Source organism: Microtus oregoni, unplaced genomic scaffold (genome assembly GCF_018167655.1).
Source record: "Microtus oregoni isolate MIOR12 unplaced genomic scaffold, Mior012 000026F_ref0000081, whole genome shotgun sequence".
Taxonomy (NCBI): Eukaryota; Metazoa; Chordata; class Mammalia; order Rodentia; family Cricetidae; genus Microtus; species Microtus oregoni.
The window spans coordinates 18,041,491-18,060,816 of NW_024543085.1; the positions used below are offsets into that span (position 1 = coordinate 18,041,491).

The 19,326-nt window shown below is 40.0% G+C and overlaps 1 protein-coding gene and 1 non-coding gene across 3 annotated transcripts in view; both read left to right on the top strand.

Moving 5' to 3' along the window:
* Positions 1-14,915, top strand: part of Cped1 (cadherin like and PC-esterase domain containing 1) — a 279,514-nt gene extending 264,599 nt beyond the window's left edge. For both annotated transcript variants that reach the window (XM_041675439.1, XM_041675441.1), the window contains one exon: positions 13,008-14,915. In XM_041675439.1, the coding sequence (XP_041531373.1) occupies positions 13,008-13,232 (225 nt within the window). In that variant the 3' untranslated portion in view covers positions 13,233-14,915. The remainder of the gene's footprint in view (positions 1-13,007) is intronic.
* LOC121463553 lies at positions 5,931-6,099 on the top strand. Its single transcript, XR_005976460.1, has one exon. It is a non-coding gene; the product is annotated as a U1 spliceosomal RNA (small nuclear RNA).
* Positions 14,916-19,326: the final 4,411 nt, after the last annotated feature.

Consider the following 19,326-nt stretch of genomic DNA (forward strand, 5'->3'; position numbering starts at 1 on the left):
CTGTTCTTGCAGAGAACCTAGGCATGGTTCCCAGGTCCCACATGATAGCTCACAAGTAACTGCAACTCCAATGCCAGGGTACCTAATGCCCTCTCTAACTAGAAAATTGCACCCATGTGTTGCATATACATGCATTCAGGGAAATACTCAGGAACATAAAACAAAAATGAATAAGATCTACTTCTAAAAGTAGGACATATAACCAAATGAAGAGAGAAGTAAGCCAAGAGCGTAAGGTAATTTTTCCAGAAATCCTAGGAGAGATGATAAAGGCCTACTACAAAGAGGGCAGATGCAATAAGCCTAAAAGAGAAGTGGACAAACACAAGCTCTATTTAAAGAGCTTAATCTGTAGGTTTTATCTGTGGAATGAAGGAGTGGGAAGAATCAAAGGGGATTCCTAACTTGCATGACTGATTAAAGAGCCAAGACAGCGAGGGAGACAAAGAAGAACTGAGAAGGCATCAGCTTAGGGAGAAGATGACGATTCAGTTTTCAACATGTTGCCTCTGCGATGCCTGTAGGACATCCAGGTGCTGTTCTGAACGGGCAGTTGGATGCACAGGTAAGAAGATCAGGAGGCAGGTTGAGACTGGAGGTAGGATTGGGAGTCATCAGTAAACAGGCAATAGTTGAAGCTATAAAAATAGATCAGGAAAAGCTTGGAGAAACGTGACAAATGCAAATTTCGAGCATGAGCTGTGTACAGTTTGGGTAGTCCGAGGAACAGTCCGACCCTGGAAAGTCAGAGTAAAGAATTCTCAGGACAGAATGTCAAATGTAGTAGACACTTCATTTCAGATAAGGACTTTGAAATCCTCAATGTTTTGGCAGCAACAAGGTCCTATCTGACAATAAAATGAATAATAAGATACTGGGGGCAGGAATGAGGGGGCTATCAATTGTAAAGATATACCAAACAGGGGAAAAAGTACTTCACGTGGCCTTTTATCTAAAGGGGGAGAGAGAAGGTTGGGTTTAGAAGAGAAAAGAAAAAGCCTTCGTCATGTCTGTTCACTCAAGAGAAATAACAAAGTTAAAAATACAGAGAAGATTGAGGTTGTTGAAGCAATGCTGCCCTCCACTCACAGGGGCAAGGGGTCAAAGACACTGGGGCAAGGTGGGGGAGGTGGGTGCCTCTTCTTCCTTCTGGTTATTTGCAGTGGATTTTCTTGATATTTTCTTTTCATAACTTCTAGCTTCCGGTAGTAGGACACTTGTTTCCCATTCCTGTATCCCGGCTCCCTGTTTAGGAAACAGTTCCTTCTGTATAAACTGACCAGGACTCATTCCATGACCTGCAAGAGATTCTCACATTTTCTACAAACAGATTAGATTAGAGAGAGGGCAGGGCCTGGTGACAATGATTTAGATTAGAGGCCAGTATCCAGTGAGGATGGATTTAGATCAGTACCTGCTGAGCATGGATCCATTAGCCGTGAGAGACCTCAGACCTTTCTAAAATTATTGGGTATAAAATGTTGTATTAAAGATAGTACTCTAACTTTCGAACACTCTATCCCAAATGAACCATCTTCATCAAAGCCTTCCCTTCTCAGCTTAAGGGACTATGCAGAAGAGGAGGTGAAAAGATGGGAAGAACCAAGGGGGAGGGATGAAATCAAGGAAATAGTGTCTTCCAGACGTAACACCTTGGGACAGACACGCAGATGAGCCCACATAGACTCTGACAGCTTGTACATTTCTCAGCCAGATGGAGTCCCGCTGCTGAGACAGGAAGGGACACAAGCCCCCACCCTTAACCCGGAAGCTATCTCCAGTTGACAACCACTTGCAAAGGAAAATTAAGTTTTCTTCCACAGTGTCTCACTTGATATATAAACCACACTTAAGGGTAGGCCTCATGCCTGGCAGTAGACAACCAATACAAAGCAAACTCAGTAGTGGTTCTTTAGATTTTTTTTTTTTTTGCCACATATTGCTTTCTTTGGACATTAAAAAAAAATCTTACTGGTGCTTGTATGTTATGGTTTCTAGTTTTGTGTTTTTACACATTTTGTTTTTGTGTGTGTCATGCCTGTGAGGGTTTCTTATGCTTTGTTGCTGTTTTTAATCATTATTTTTAGCATCATTATTTGTTTTCTTTTTTATTTGCCTGTTTTCCAGAAAAGAGAGAGAGAGAAGGTATGGAGTCAGAGAGTTGGGAAGAATCCTGGAGGAGATAGGGGAGGAGAAACCACAATCACAATACATTGTATTAATTTACAATTAAAAAAGATAGTACTCTGCCATGCATAGTCTGTGCTACCAATAAAATCCAATTCTGTCTCTTAGGAAGTATAATTAAATGGAAGATAAGCAAGGAGTGTCTTTACTTTTTTCTTTTCCGAGGCAGAGTTTCTCTGTGTAACAACAGTCCTGGCTGTTCTGTAACTTGCTTTGTAGACAAGGCTGGCCTCGAACTCACAGAGGTCTGCCTGCCTCTGCCTCCCAAGTGCTGGGATTAAAGGCACGGGCTACCACTGCCCAGCTTTTTTTTAAAGTCTTGAGAATTTTTTTAATGATTTATTTATTATGTATAAAGTATTCCACTTGTGTGTATCCCCTGAGCTAGAAGAGGGAATCAGATCTCATTTCAGATGGTTGTGAGTAACCATGTGATTGTTGAGAATTGAACTCAGGACCTCTGGAAGAACAACCAGTGCTCTTAACCTCTGAGCCATCTCTCCAACCCCCGGGTGTCTTTACTTTATGTCGAACTGTGCCTCTGTGAGGTAATTATACATCCCATGCTTTGCAATTTCAGAAACTAGAATGTTAGCATGGCTAGGAAAGCTGACCCCTCGGCACTTCATGTTGCATGTGGTACACCATGATGTCTAGAAGTTCACTGCTAACTTTAAAGAATCAAATCAAGATTCGGAACTGCCTGGAGTAGCATTGCCCATACTGTTTTATGTTCTGTCTTAATGAGGACAGGATCTATATTTGAAAAATGCTTTACGTAGAAACATAATTAATAAAAACTCAGAGACAGATATTGGGGTTCAACCTGAAGACCAGAAAGCAAAGCAACCAGTCATGATTCTTACTACAGCCTCAGTCTGAAAATGGCGATTCTGTCTCCAGGGAACCTCACAATGAGACTGAGACTGGGAGCTGTCTCTTCCTCTTTTATAATCCTCTCTAGTTCTGGGATTAAGGGCGTGCACCACTACTGCCTGGTTTCTATGGCAACTAGGGTGGCTACTGGGATTAAAGGTGCACGTCATTGTGGCTACTGGGATTTAAGGTCTGTGTCATTGTGGCTGCTGGGGCTAAAGGTATGTGTCATTGCTCTATGGTCTGTAAGGTTGGCCAGTGTGGCTGTTTTTACTTTTCTGGTCGCAGGCAAGCTTTATTTAAATGAAGCCGGGCGGTGGTGGCGCACGCCTTTAATCCCAGCACTTGGGAGGCAGAGGCAGGCGGATCTCTGAGTTCGAGGCCAGCCTGGTCTACAAGAGCTAGTTCCAGGACAGGAACCAAAAGCTACGGAGAAACCCTGTCTCGAAAAATCCAAAAATAAAAAATAAAAAATAAATAAAATACAAATGAAATGCCACTGCACCTCTACTTTATGGATTCTCAAATAATATAAGTATACTAAGTGATCTCAAAGCCCCTACAATAAATAAAGTTGAACTTCAACTATGAATGGTGGTGCATGCCTTTCATCTCAGCATTCTGAAGGTCGAGGCAGGAGGATGTAGATGTTGGAAAAGCAGGCATAGCAAACAGGTCTAAACATCAGGCATGGTGGAAGGTATTGAAATATTTCTCTTCTCTTTCACATGAATTCCTGTGAAAAGACTCTAAAAACATAAAGCTATTTACCTCAACCCAAAGAACTCATATTATAAAATCTGACTTAAGAGGTAAGGGAAACTACAGCACCAGATGGCTAGGAAACAGAGGCACCAGAAGGAACTCACAGATTGTCTAAGATGTGGTGCCAAATTCGCCAGCCACTGGGTCCTTTCTCCAGGTTTATGCAGTCAAGAACCTGCATCTATGCTCACAGCCTCTTGCAAGTGAGCTGCAGGGTTGAAACAGGATGTACAGGTGTACTAAAGAACAATTTAAGCTCGAGACTGGAACAATAAAATAAAGGTAAAATTCATATCTGGCCAATAGCGCTCTTCAACCTGTTCCCGGGCCTCCTGGAGGGCAGCAATCAGAATAGGACTGCAAAGGTCTCCTGATGAGAAATGACCAGTCTGGTCAGAGCAAATGCCTCAAGGCCAGCTGGCAGTGGAGGACATCGGTCACACAAAGTCTCTCTGAGTGACAGTTTCATGCTTTTGTTTTGTTTTGATTCTTTGTTTGTTTTGGAAACTCCCTGTGACTCAGGTTTTCTAGCCCTCATTATATATTCCAGACTGGGATCACTCATGGGCATCCTCCTGTATCAGCATCCCATATACTGGAATTAGAGGCCTGAGAAGCCATTCCCAGGTTGATTCCTTATTCCTAAATTTAATTTCTAAGCTCAAGAGACAGAGATGAAACAAATACCTAAGAGCCAGCTTCCAAGCAATGTGTGTAGCTAAAGTACAGTAGGAACCCGGCTTGTCATCCGTCAGGCTAAGGGAATATTTGAGCTAAGGACAGGGAAACATTGGGAAGGTGCCTGGGAGTGCAATACAGTAATCTACAGCCCTGTATAATCTTACTGCTCACGTTAAAGCACAATTTGTTCCCATAAAGCCAAAACTGAAGACCTAGAGGTGCAGTTCTCAACCCGTGGGTTTCAATTCCTTTGGGGGTTGAATGACCATTACACAGGGGTCACTTAAGACCATTGGACACATCAGACATTTACATTTTAATTCATAATAGTAGCATAGTTACAGTTACGAAGAAGCAACAAGATAATTTGATGGTTGGGGGTCACCATGACATGAGGAAGCGTATTAAAGGGCCTCAGCATTAGCAAGGTTGAGAACCACTGAGCGCTGGATTAAGCGCTCAGAGAAAGGATTATGAAGGAGGTATTGTGGAAGACAGCAACAATGTGCTCGCTGAAAATCTGGAAAACCCCAAACAGAACAAAACCCAACCCTTACAAAATTTAATCTTGTGCCCTAATCCTCGGCATCTTTGTCTCATTCAAAACTTGGACGCTCTTGAAGCGATACAGTTTTTGAATGCGCCATAATTAAATATTGGGGGAGCGCGTGAAGGAAAAGCATTCCCCGCTATTTGCCAAAATTGTGTGATGTTCTAAAATGTAATTAAAAATTAGAAATGCCAGCTTCTGACTGTTTCGTGTTGCCTTCGTCTGATCCCATTTCTTCGGATTCTTGGGCTTCTTTTTCAGCTAGTTGGGATTTGGACCCAGGTTAGCATGCAGAGTGACTCATAAACAGACAGGACTTCAGAAGAACACACGGGAGACAACGAAGCTTTTCCTAGGGTCATTCCCGTTCTCCAGCCTTAGAAAATGGTCACCTCGTTGCTCTTCAGACCCCATCCACAATCCTCATTCATGTTTGAGGTCAGAACACCCCTCTGATCCTGTCCGGGGAAGTTCTGGAACACTTACACCATGGAAATTGTTTCCTATTTTGTTCTCGGAGCCTGGAACCACATCAAAAGTTCCTTGGAGGTTATTCAGGTCGAGATCAGTTTTAGGGAAGGAATTTGCTTGTCGCATATCTGCCTGACACAGATTTTTTGTGCAGCAGGCCTGCTCTTTCTGCATGGACTTTTGGAAAATTCAAAGTTATTTCAGATGTAGCTATTAATTGCCATAGCAAGACATTCACTCTGATGAACGTTTATGTGAAATCAATCTTGAGTGTCGAAACTGCCCGTGTTAAAAGCTGTAATGCTAGTTTTATGATGTAACTTAAAAGAATTTTCCACTTGTTTGGAAAGTCTGAAAAGTCATGGGTCAAAACCAATCAAGCTGAAATGTGGCATTTCATATACTTACCTGGCAAAGGAAATATCATGATCATGAAGGTGGTTTTCCCGGGGTGAGCACCATCCATTGAACTCCGGATAGATAGGCTGACCCCTGTGATTTCTCCAAATGAAGGGAACTCAAATGCATTGATTTGTGGTAGGGAGGGATTGTATTCATGCTCTCCCCTGGATAACATAAAGTAAACATGGCATTTCTGCACATTCTAAAATGTCTATACATAAAAATAAAGGAAAACCTACAATTGCAAACTGAGAGATATCTCAACATATTAAAAAAAATCTATGGAAGAATAGAAGTTATGTCTGGGATGCAAAGGACAAAACCTCTGTTCTCCTACACTGAGTCAGGCATCAGGGAACTGATCTCCTGTGGGGTTTTTATATTCCCGCCACATGAAGTTCCACTCCCCAATTATCCTAAGTACCACAGTTAGCAGAATTACCTATCAATTACTATTAAAAGACTAGTTTTTACCTGAAAATAAAGTTGGAAGTCCACAACTGTGACCGCCATATTCTAGCCTAGATCTTTGCTGTGATAAATCTTTATTATAAGATGTGCTAAATGGTAAGACTTTATTCTGTTCAACAATGCTATCACCTTGATAGGCTATCATGTTTTGTAAAGATCAGTTGTCCTTTTGTTTCGTCTGAATTTAAAATATCGTTCACAGCAGCAAATTTAGGAAATAGACAAAGGAAAGAGGTAAAATGACTCACTTTGCATTAAAGAGGGCAAAAGATTTGTTATTTAATACTCCTAATTAAATACTGCCAACATTTACCAAATCATATATGTGTATGCCATTAACTGTATTATTAACCACATGAAGTGGGTCCTTTCCTTGCCAGGCAGACCTATCTACTGTCCCCTGTAGCAAACATAGAGCAGCGTTAGATGTGCAGCTTAGTATTAGTCCCTGGCAGAGGTGACCTGTGTGCCAGTGTGTCTGGACCCTTTGTCCGGATTTCGAGGTCTAAATCTTTCATTGAGGATTCCTTACAGCTCCCTTACACTGTTTATTGCCATTGCTAATAGGCAATCTAACGTTTGTGTCGCTAGCTGCTCTCTTTCAAAGCAACGCTACACTTGACACATCAGTTGGATTTTCGCAACCCCAAACGGTCCTCTGACTTTTGGGAGGATCCCAACTTGACTTGTTTCCACACGAGATCAAAGGAAAGGACTTTCTACTATACAGGTATCAAGCATCCTTTTTGGCATACCATTTCCAACCCTTAACTATGTGTCTAAATTACTTTTTCTCCACTCTTGAGACTGACTGAAACTAAAATAAGATGAGGTTTTTGACATCTGGAGACAGCAGTTTGAAGGCTGGATGTTGGGTTTCACAAATAAGTTCAAAGAAATAATGGGCATGGAAACAGATTCTCGGGCCTACCATCAATTAGCACCAGTCTTCCTAATGTACTTGGGAACTATTTATTACATGGAAACAACATGATGCCTGACCTTGTAGATCTGGTCCCAGACAATGTCTTTGAAGTCACTTCATTCTTGTTCCTACTTCAAGCATCTTAGACATGTGTCTTTATATAGTCCTCTTGAGGGTAGGGACCATATCTGAATTCCTCCATGTGTTTTCTAGCGCAGAGAGCTCTGAATTTAGTAAGATAGGTTTTACATGGAGGAAGGAATCATTAGGAATTTGTATATGAAATCCTATGTTATTTTCTTGCTCTTTTGCTTTTTCATTGCAAAAAGCATGCATGAGTTCTTGTTCTTCTAAAAGTTTAAAAATAAGTATATACAATAAAGCTAAAACCCTTCCCATACATTGTTGACACTTTCAATGTGGTACCTAGCTGTTTGTCTATTTGTTGTTGGTTTTGGTTTTTGGTTTTGTTTTTTTAGACAGGGTTTCTCTGTACGTAGGTCTGGCTCTTCTGGAACTGACTCTATAGACTAGCCTCAAACTCACAGAGATCTGCCTGCCTCTCCCTCCTGAGTGCTGGGAATAAAGGCTTGTGCCACCATGCCCAGCCTATAGCTCTATTTTAAACTTACATTCTTGATTTTAATACAATTTATTTAAAAATGCTGGGCTTTCAGCACTTCGAGTTACTAGATTTACATAGCACTGGATGCAATTTAGAGTTCCTTTATTTCTACCCAAAAATTTTAAGGAGGCAATAGAATGTATGAAATGCTTTTTAATCTGCAGAATAAGCATTGTACTTTCCATCACAGTAATGAACATCGCATATATTAACCTACACTTTAAAATATTTATAATTCAATGGCTTTGCTTATTTTATGCATACAATCTATATGTGCTTGTGCACATGTGTGTCAGTCAGCAAACACATGCGGAAGTCAGTTGTCTCCTCCCATTATGTGGGTTTGGGGGAAATAAATTCAGGATGTCAGACTTGGTGGCAATCTCCTTTACCCACTGAACCATCTTGCAGACCCCTTTAACCCAAAATTTTCAATCAAGTTACAGAAAGAATAGCATCGAAGGTTGCTCCCCATCAAGAAACTTTCTTCCTTAATGTAGGTATAAACATAATAATACAATTTAAAATATACTTGGCAGTTTAACAAACATTGAGCACGTGATTAATTCCAGATTCTGTCCCAAACCCTCTGCATCCAGAACTCTGAGCTCTGAAAATGGGCAAGCAAGCCCCACTAATGTGTTCAGTTCAGTGTGTTACCCCATCATCCCAATCTGCCTCCACCCTCTAGTGATGCACCTCAACTCCTGGACGTCCGATGCTGTGACTTTAGGCATACTTGGGACAAGCCGTTCCAGGGAATTCAGTGATTACTGAGTTCAGGACGGGTCACCACCTGGTTGATGTAAACACATACACTGCAGCTCCCAGACACTGGTCTTGCTCACTCATTTGCGTTGTTCTGCCCGGCACATGTTTTTAGACACACATCTGCACAGCCCTTTGCAGACTTAGTCTCTCCTCTCCATACTGACGGCCACTGGGCTTCCAAAGCCTAGGCTCCAATGATGTGGGCCATTTGGTGAAACAGGACCTTTTCTTCAGCATTTACTTATAGTTTGTTTGCAGACCATGGAACTCAGTCAGATAACTTTACCCTCTAATCCATGAGCTTCGATAAACTATATCTGCAGTCAAGCAGAAAGCAAAGTTTATGGGTTTTCCCCACAAGGCTTCTTGGCCCTGGTAACTCATGCGGCTTGATCAGAATGCCTATCCATCAGTAGGGTACACAAGCCTTGTGTAACAGGAGCCCTCGGCCCAAACCAGAGTCTCACTATCAAAGCACAATCTTATTCCAGTCCCTATTTTCCTCCTGCTCCTGGTAGACCCTGATTCAAGACGAATGCCTTATCAAATCTGCTGTATAAATATCCTGTTGACAATCAAGATGAGAACAGGATTAGAATTGTTCCCTAGATGTTGGGTTATAGAGGAATTAGGGAACGATATCCCTGGCTGGCATGTATCTGTGAGGAGCAGAAGGAAAGCCGGACAGGAGAGTCATCTTTCTGAAGGACAGTGAGGGTTTCAGAGAGCACAGCTGGACCTGGGACTTAGACTGTGAACATTGGCTGTGGTTATGTCTCTGGATGCTTAGCATGTACCAGATCCTGGGTTCAGTTATAAGAACAAACACATACACTCATACACACACACACACACACACACACACACACACACACACACACAGTGGAAAAGACTGTGTGGGAAGAAAAAAGAAGCAAAGCTCTTAACAAAGAATATTTTCATTTTGGCTAGAATGGATCAAGTCATGGTTAATTTTGAGAGTAGACCTTTTCATACTTATGGAGAAACAGCTCATACAGAAAGCCCACCCCACCAACCACCAGTACTTTTTGTTCTCAAATGATCGTGGTTATTTTCCTATTGACTCTTTGTTTGTCTGTTTTTGTTTTTTTGAAACAGGGTTTCTCTCTGGGTAGCTTTGACTGTCCCGGATCTCACTCTGTAGACCAGGCTGGCTTCAAACTCACAGAGATCCGCCAGCTTCTGCCTCCCAGTGCTAGAATTAAAGGTGTGACCCACCACATGCTGGTCCTGTATTGATTCTTAGCATGTATTTAGAGTTTGACATGCAACCCTCAATTGCACAGCAACTCTGATCTGATGTGCTTTATCTTTTTATTGGTCCATGAGTCATTGGTGCCTCATTAACCCGGTGAAGAATTCCTCACCTGCAGCCAGTACATCATTATGGAGCTTAGTTATTTGGTCTTGCAAGAGATGTTTTTAATGTTTTATCTTAATTATTGATAGACTATGGAAAAGCTTTGTCATTTTTAAACATCAGCTTTAGAATATATGATCATTTTTAGGAGACTCATTTGAGTTTTCAGAACAAATGCTTGTACATTTCTACATAATGCTTTGGCAATTTCTTATAATGAAGTATTTTATAATGTTGAAGTGGTTTTCTGTCCTGAAAGTAAATTGTATTGCTAGTAGTGTGACGTATACTATTACAGGGTATCTTAATGGATTTTATCCACATTGCCGTTTTGAGGGAATTTTCACATGTATATATTTATTGGTAAATCGAAAATGAAATAATTCTCTTTATTTGTCCCCATTCAGGATTCAGTATTAAATCAGTAGTGACTTTACAAAAAAAAAATATTTGGAAACACAATCTTTTATTATTCCCTAAAAAATAGTTTCCAAAATCAAAGCAAATGAACCAAGTGTGGTAGGCCCATTCACTGACCTGGGCATTCAGGAGTCCATTTCAAACAACGTCTGAGGAGCATTAGGAATTCAGGACTATTAATTAGCCTACCCTTGAGAAACTGCTGGGAGAGCCCCTCATCTCATCTCCCTTTCTCCAAGACTAACATCAGCTGTCTAAAGTCAGAAGTAAATTAACAAGTTTCCTACTGAGACAACGCAAAACGCTGACCCTACCTTTAGGTGAAATCTATTTATCTCAGAGAGATTGAAGTACATATTCTTGAATATCCTCCCTACACATCTACTTAAGAGTAGCAAATACATCAGCCCCAAGTATTAAAATAATGTTTAAATCACTCTAGCCTTGTGTGTCATGATAGACTTGCTTTCATTTTACATGTAATGAGTATATAGACCACCACGGTAATTGCAGAAACCAAACAAGATAAAATCATATTTTAAAATTGCCTTCATTTTGGCTGCAGAACATTGGAATGATATTATTTCAAGACTGCATGCCATATGTATGCTTTAATGCTTCCTTATATAAACTTTTAGAATGGTGTTCACGAATGTTACCTGAGGACCCCACCACCACCACCACCCCGCTTCAAACTACAGAGAATCTTCAGGAACGCAATGGTCTCTACACAGGCCTATCATTCATGAGTGCTGATGTAATCTCCTGGGGGTAGAAGGACCTAGAAGAAGCATCTCCCTGGAGATCTGGAATGTCAGCCCAAGGTTAATGGCAAGCTGAGCCTGAATCACAACCCACAGAGTTTCTTTGTCACAAGTGAATGTTTTCACTGCCCTTCCTAAGAGTCACCTACCTGATCCTAGAGCCTGAGAGAGGAAAAGCCAACCATTCTCACAGAAAGAGATTCACACCCCAGGGTTTAGCTAGGGCTACTGGTTTTGAAATACACTACTGGCAACTTTTTCCTCAACTCTAACATCTTTCTTCTTTTTCCGTTGCCTTAAAATCGTGCACATTGATTATGTTTTTTTTTAAGTCACGATGAAAAGTTAATAGGACACATTAAACCCACATGGAATCCTTACATTGAAAAGTAACTCTGTTATCATTTTGGTATAGATGTTTTAAAAGTTTCTGTTTCAATGATTTTCTAAAATAGTTTCGTTTACTTAAAGTATATAGCTGTAATATTTATTTCTCAAATATACCATTTTGTTTGCAGGAACTGTTTTCATTGCATTCATTCTCTCATATGGAATCAAATGATATGTGCCTTAATTATTGAATTACACCTGAAAGAATAGAAAAATCGATGTGACATAGTATACTTCCAGTTGTGATCCAGGAATACTTTCCCATGTCCCAGGAACTGACATAATATTGGTGTCATATGGCGAACATGATGAAGTTCTCGCTTTGCTATTTGACATTCAGAGCACCCTCACTAGTATTTTCTTCCTTTCTATTGTCTGACTTCCCAGGGACCTTACGCCTCCCCAGTTTCTTTCTTGTCCCCTACTTGACTTTCCCAATCCTTTAATTCTGACACCCTGAGTTCTGTTTGCTCACAGGCAGAAGATAATGATTTAGGCTTCCACCAGGACAATATCTTGCAAAATGTAAATATAAACCATAAATATAACCTTATGTATGTATGAGTGTGGATATTTACAAAGGAGCCATGAATTACACAAAAGTGGTAAGTGGCCAAGATAGGGAAAGAGATGGGAAGGAAAGTTCTGATTGTAAACTCTTTTGAGTCCATGAATTCTTTAGAATACCATCTACTCAAAATAATGCTTGAAATAATGGTATATGTGCATACAAACATACATGAAACTTAAAGCATAGGCTATTTTTCGTAAGTTCCATGATTTACTAACTGTCCAAAGGAACCCAGCTTCTAACTATAACACTGTCATCTTTGGGGTAAGGAATGGAAAAGTACTTTTGTTTTCTCTGAAAATAATGCAAGTTGCCATTTTGTTTTATGACAAACTTAAAGTACCAAATTTGAAATAATGACTTAGAAACTCACAACAATGTCTGCTCTACTGTAGAGGGATAATGTCAACCCGTCAGATACTGCATCTGGTCCAATACACACATGCTTACACACACACACACACACACACACACACACACACGGTGTGAAAGAGGCATCATGTGGGAACATTTTCACAGTCTCACTGGTAACAGAAGACTCGAGGTGTAAAAAGTGACAGGACTTCTAACCTCAGCTCTGGTCTTCTGGGAAACATAGGTAGCGGCGGTTCCTGTTTATGTAAATCATCTCTGTGCCATTCAGGCAGCGTCTGTGAGGCAGCCATGCAGTGCAAGCATGAACGTCAGTCCTGTTGGTCTATGTGGAGCTCAAATATCTGGGGTTTCGCATCTGTAATTTCTTGTTCTTTATTTGCAGGTGGTTAAATCGAAGTTATCCAGAGAGCACCACGTTCTCAAGATGAAAAGATCCAAGAACCATACTGTGGAAAAATACTTCAGCAGTCAAAACAAAAGGCACCAACAAAATTCTGTCCCAAATGTTCATTCGCCATATCATGTCAGAGGGCCAATAAATCAGGTTTGTTCTGAGATCCTGTTCAGCAGGATGTGTGCGAGTCGGCGGTCTGCGCAGGCTCCCTGAAGAAGAGGTGAATTCAGAATTAGAGATAAGCCATTCACCAGGACAATGGTCTGAGAACCGAATGTGCCTCACTCATGCTTTGCAATGATTGCACACTCGCCAGTGCAAGCATGCACACCAAAGCACGCGGCTTAAAAAAAGTAATGACACCTTTTTCTTAGAACAGAACACACTCAAAAGTGACCTTGAGCATCCATCCTTGGTTTCAGACCCAAGGACAGAATTATAAGGAGATCACTTGAAAGGTGATCACAAACTAGGACCACATGGACCAGATATTGTAGTGCAATGATAATCAAGACAATGAAAGTGCAACGATATGGGCAAAGGGGTAATGCCGTTCCTGCGCTATCTGCTCCATAGGCACACTAACGTGGGAAGAAGCAATACATTCCACATGGAGGGATATAATGTTTCAGTTCTTTACCAGGAGAAAGTGGGCTATTTGTGGTGGTTTGGGCTTTGAGGATCTAACGCTTATGAAAAACATTTCTTGTTATACTTTTAAGTTCGTAATGGAAGGGCAAGAACAGGAGAGATACTCTGCAGGGGGAGTCAAAGGGATTCTCTGCCTGTGATAAGAAGCGATATTATATTGAACTCTGTGCTCTTGTGAGTTCCACAAACATCCCTCTACGCCAGACTGTGAGCCCTGATGGGGAGCACAGTCTAAGTTGCTGATAGACGTAATTTTGAAGTGTGGAAGAAAATAAAGTCCCCATTGGTTACTTTGTTATGTTTGTGGATACTCTCTCTGAAGAAGCTTTCCCTTGTCCCTTTAGATGTATCTCATCTAAGACAATGGTTACATTTTAGATATTTTTGCAAAGGACTGCAGATTCTCAAATGTATAAGAATTTTCTATGTACCCACAAATAGTACTATGTGACTAGTATCTGTATTTTTATTTGAACAAATGTGTTTAATTGAAATTAAAGTAGCCTTACAAGAATTTTTATGAAAATTGTGGCATAAGTAGGGAACACACCTATTTCTAGCCTTGAAAACTTTCACTTCTGTCTTTTTAGGTACAAAAAGGAAAATTGCCTTATTATACAATTGTTTTACGGGATAACATCTTACTGCTATCTATGGTGGGTTTTAAACAATGAGTTGAGCCTGAGAAGAAGAAGCTGAGAGGCTTAACTCAGTATGTAGCTAAGATTACTAAATGTACAAATACCTCAAATTCATTTCCATAAAAAATGAAACTATTTTGTTCTATTGACCCGAGTTATCTCGAATGCATATCCACCTCCTTCAAATGCTCTATTTTTATATCTATTTTTATAAGAACATAAACATGGATTTATATTTAACTGTATTAAATTATGTTTAAATATGCATATCACTTTGATAAAAACAACATATGCATTTAGAAATAGATTTTTTTGAACAGCGGTACCAAATTAAGTTAAAAATTACATATTTTCCATACATACATCTCTATACAAACACGGTTTTTAGATTTTCAGTTATTTTTTGATGTTATGAAATGCATCAAATTTTAATGCAATGCATATTCCATGACAGTATTACAGTTAATGCTAGCTTTTTGTAACTCATTAGCCATGTCACTGTAAAAACTCTCTGACTTGAGTTAGCCTGGCATTTTCTTCTTCACCACTGAAATAATACTAGACCTTAGAAACAATTGTAATGTATTTTCAATAAATGTCAAACTGGTAACAATCTGTGTTCTGAGAGTGTTTTATACCTTCCCTCTTTTAAAAAGATTTTTAGATGTATGTGTTTTACAATGTATATGAAATTTCTGCTTGCATGTATGTATTGATTGTATGTGTACCACATGAGTCCCTGCTATTCATGGAGGTCAGGATTGAGCATTAGGTTCTCTAGAACTGGAGTTACAGAGGTTTCTGAGCCACTGTGCAAATGCTGGGAATCAAATCACAGACCTCTGCAAGAACAAGTGTCCTTAGCCACTGCGCCATCTCTCCAGACCCTTAGCTTCTCATCTGCTAGAGTTATACAGCTACACCAAGAGTGCCCACCAGTTGTGAGCCTAGCCTTTAACATCTGGATCACAGAGACAGCTGGCCAGAGCTAGCAGGAGCTCATTGACTATGGATTGATAGATGGGGTACCTGCATAGGACCAAACTAGGAATGTGGGTGACAGTTGTGTGGCTGGGCAGTCTGTGGGGCCACTGGCAGTGGGAGCACGATTTATCCCTGGTGCATGTCCTGACATTTTGGAGCCCATTCCCTATGGAAGGATACCTTGCTCAGCCGCGATACGGGGGGGAGGGCTTGGTCCTGCCTCAAGTAATAAGACAGACTTTGTTGACTCTCCATGAAAGACCTCATCCTTTCTGAGGAGTGGATGGTGGATGAGTGGAGGGGGGGAAGGGGGAGGGGGGAGAAGGAGAGAAAACTGTTGGTGATATATAAAATGAAAGAAAAATGAAAATAAAAAAATAATAAAATAGAATGCCTACTGGGAAGGTGTGCTGTCAAGTGGCTTCTCATGGTGGGCATGGCAAGCAGAAGTAACCACATAGTCCTTCAGCTGTGACACTCTCTCAACAAGGCACGGGATGAACTCTCTCTGCTGTCACCAGAGTTTCTGAATGTAGTTTAATAATAAGGTGGGTTTCTAAGATTATTTTTGTAAAAGAAGGCACTGAAATTCTAGTAACTGTTTCAATCATTTCTTACCTGAAGAAACTGTGTTTTGCATTGGGTAAATAGATGTGAAAATGTGTCTTTACAAATGTGTTTCTCTATTTTAGAGCATTTTAATTTGAGCAGGGGAAAAAAAGGAGTCGGCCTTTAAAAACATTTTAAGTGTGAAAGTTACAGGAAGTGTATTGTTTTGAGTAAGATTTGATCAGCATCCAATCTAAGCTAAACTTAAAACAAAACATTTGTAATATTAAATGTCAAGAATAACTGCATAAACATTTCCAAGCCGCTCTATTGACACTGGGCAGAAGGATAGGGTGTGCCTGTGTGTGCAAGGGAGCATGTACATTGTGTGTGTGTGTGTGTGTGTGTGTGTGTGTGTATTGTGCTTATGCATGTGATATTTGTGTGTATTTGTGTGTGTGTTACAAGTTCTGTGTACTGTTCACCTATAACCAAGCAGGACCTTATAGAGATGCCAAAATACACTCACCCATCTTGTTGGGCTGGTTTACATTGTAGCTGTAGAACCTATTTTAGACTAATTTCTTTTATGCCCATAAGTCTTCCCTACAAATGCACTGAGTCTCACTTTAAAGCATTGAGAGAACTTACTAGAAACAATTGTAATAGAAGTAAGGAAGAAAACAAAACCCAATGGTACCTGCATTTTTAGTTTGTCTTTTTAGTTTCCATTCCACTGAAAAATTCCAAAGAAATTAAAAAAAATGGGTCCAAAGGTACATTGTCCAATAAGAGTTCTTTTCACAGATCTAAGACTTTGGCATCAAATGAGAGAAGAGTCATCTAGTGTTGTAAAAGCTCAAGCCAAGATCACACCAAACACTTCCCTTCATTTAAGCAAATGCTGAAACAAAAATAGAAGAAAATCACCAATATCTAAGCTAGGACTATTGAACTTAAAATCAGCAAATGGAACAACAACTTCAAAAGCACACATCCCAGAACAACTCAGCCGCACCCGGTCCTACAGTTTTGACTAAATCAAGGAATAACTGCCCTGCCAATGATACTCTGACTTTTGTTGCTGTTGGCTTGCTGCCTTGCTTGTTTTTGAGACAGAGGATCCCTATGTAGCCAACTCTGGCCTGAAACTCAACATCCTCCTTGGGTTACAGTCACGAATCATTATACCTGACTTTATTTTTTATATGCATTTAAATTTCAAATGCTTCTGATGACTCTTGGAAGTGAAGGTATTTTTGGTAGATCATATCAGTTTAAGGAGTTGATTCAGACATTGTCAGAACCCATCCCCCAAAACCTGCTAAAGAAAACGGGATCTTGAGCCTGCCTGCCAACTAGACTGTGCTCGGCAACGCTTGCAGGTCTGAAAACCATTTATCATGTTTTTATTTTTGTAGTAACTTCTGTTGCCAACTTCCATATTCCTCTGATGATCCACTCACTTGGTAGATGGACAACCAGGCTCATTTTCCCCTCACCAATACGAACTGTGTTTCGAGCACCACAATCTACTTCTTTTCTTTATGTTCACTGAAATGTAAAGAATTTGCTCTGTGGATAACAGATCACTGAGCCTCGGCACACTCAATAATACACAATCAATTTGTTCACATTTAAAATGTACCAAGGGTAATCTATAAGTCTACTTACAACATAAATCAGCGTAATTCCTTAGCTCTAACAGAAAGAACAACATCTACGTTGAGAGAAAGTATTATGGCAGATTCATACCTGGTGCCAATATTCATGTAGGTTAGGTTTGGGACTTAATTTGTGCTGATTGGCATCTTAACTAATACTGTAGGCTTCTGCAAAGAACTGTTTTAATTTAGCCGATAAAAAGCCTTTTTTTCTAACACTGTAAAATTCATCTGGGAAAATTGCATTTTAGATTAAGTTATGAAAAGACATTTCATATCTCAAACCAAGATTTTCCCCCTCAGGCCATTTATGTATAACATCCATAATGTTCACTTTATTGCAGGTAATAAAAATAGGTACTTTTTGTTGCATAAAAAAGTAATTCATACAATCTCCCTAAGAATGCTTAGATACATTTAAAGCAAAGTGATTATACTTGCTTATGACCACATAAGCAGCCAGAAGCACAAGGGTTTCATAAACTTAAATGTATTCAGTAGATTCTCAACTATGTGGTGGTTTTTCTCATGATAGGTTGGTGGGCACAGTGTGTCAACTTGATGAAGCTTTTAGTGTGAGTAAATGGTAATGGCATGTGATTCATACATAATTCCTTCGGTTGTATTTCCACTTTCTCTTTATAATAAAATCTATGGGTTGAAATCTTAAAAAAATTCATTTTCACTTGAGTATGACATCAAGGTCAATATTTTAATTTTCCTTAAAGTCTCACATTCAAATTGGGTTCATATTTGCGTGGTTTTTTTTTATTGATTTTTTATTGAGCTCTACATTTTTCTCTGCTCCCCTCCCTGCCTCTCCCCTCCCTTTCAGCCCTCCCCCAAGTTCCCCATGCTCCCAATTTACTCAGGAGATCTTGTCTTTTTCTACTTCCCATGTAGATTAGATCTATGTATGTTTCTCTTAGGTTCTCATTGTTGTCTACGTTCTCTAGGATTGGGGTTTGTAGGCTTGTTTTCTTTGCTCTCTGTTTAAAAACCACTTATGAGTGAGTACACGTGATAATTGTCTTGGGCTGGAAAGATGGCACAGCCTTTAAAGGCTAGGCTCACAACATATTCGCATGTTTTAAAAATTAAAACATTAATTGGTCTTAAGAAACTAATTTTTGTTTGTTTTGAGACAGGGCCTCCCTCTGCAGCCTAGGCTGGTCGTGAACTCGTAATCTTCCAGTGTGCTAATATTATAAGACTATGACACTATGCTTGGTGTCATAAAAAAATTCAAGAATCTTCCAATAAAATGAGCGCATGAACCTTTCAGGGTAGGCTGTGTGAACAGGTCTCCTTCTGAATAGGAAAGGTTATTGGTTTCCAGCCCATTTTTATCTTAATAACTACAGCTCTGGGCACATAATCCATGTAGCTCTTGCTAGTAGATTTGTGAATATGAGAGGGTGGGGTGGGATGCCAACACTAAATGAAGAGTAGCCCAGGTTAGTCCCTAAGGGCTACCACAGTCAACGTGGGGTTGAAAGAAAAGGAATTAGAAGCATTTGCTCGGGCTCAGAGATCCTGGGAAGGACACAGTTCACAAGCACTTTGCAACTACCTTGATAAAAGCTAGCTACCTTTCCAAACCTTCTCCTTAGTGTGAAAGTCATTCTACAAGGCCCAATAACTCCTAAAATAAACACATAAGTAATCATTCTATTTGCTTGTTGAGCCAAACTTGGTAACCTAAATCAACCGAATAGAAGGCAAATGTTCTTTTAATTGTATATTATTTAATAAGAAAAGTAGAAAATGTGCTATAATTACTCATACGGTGTTTGTCTGGAGAGCCTAAAATGACAG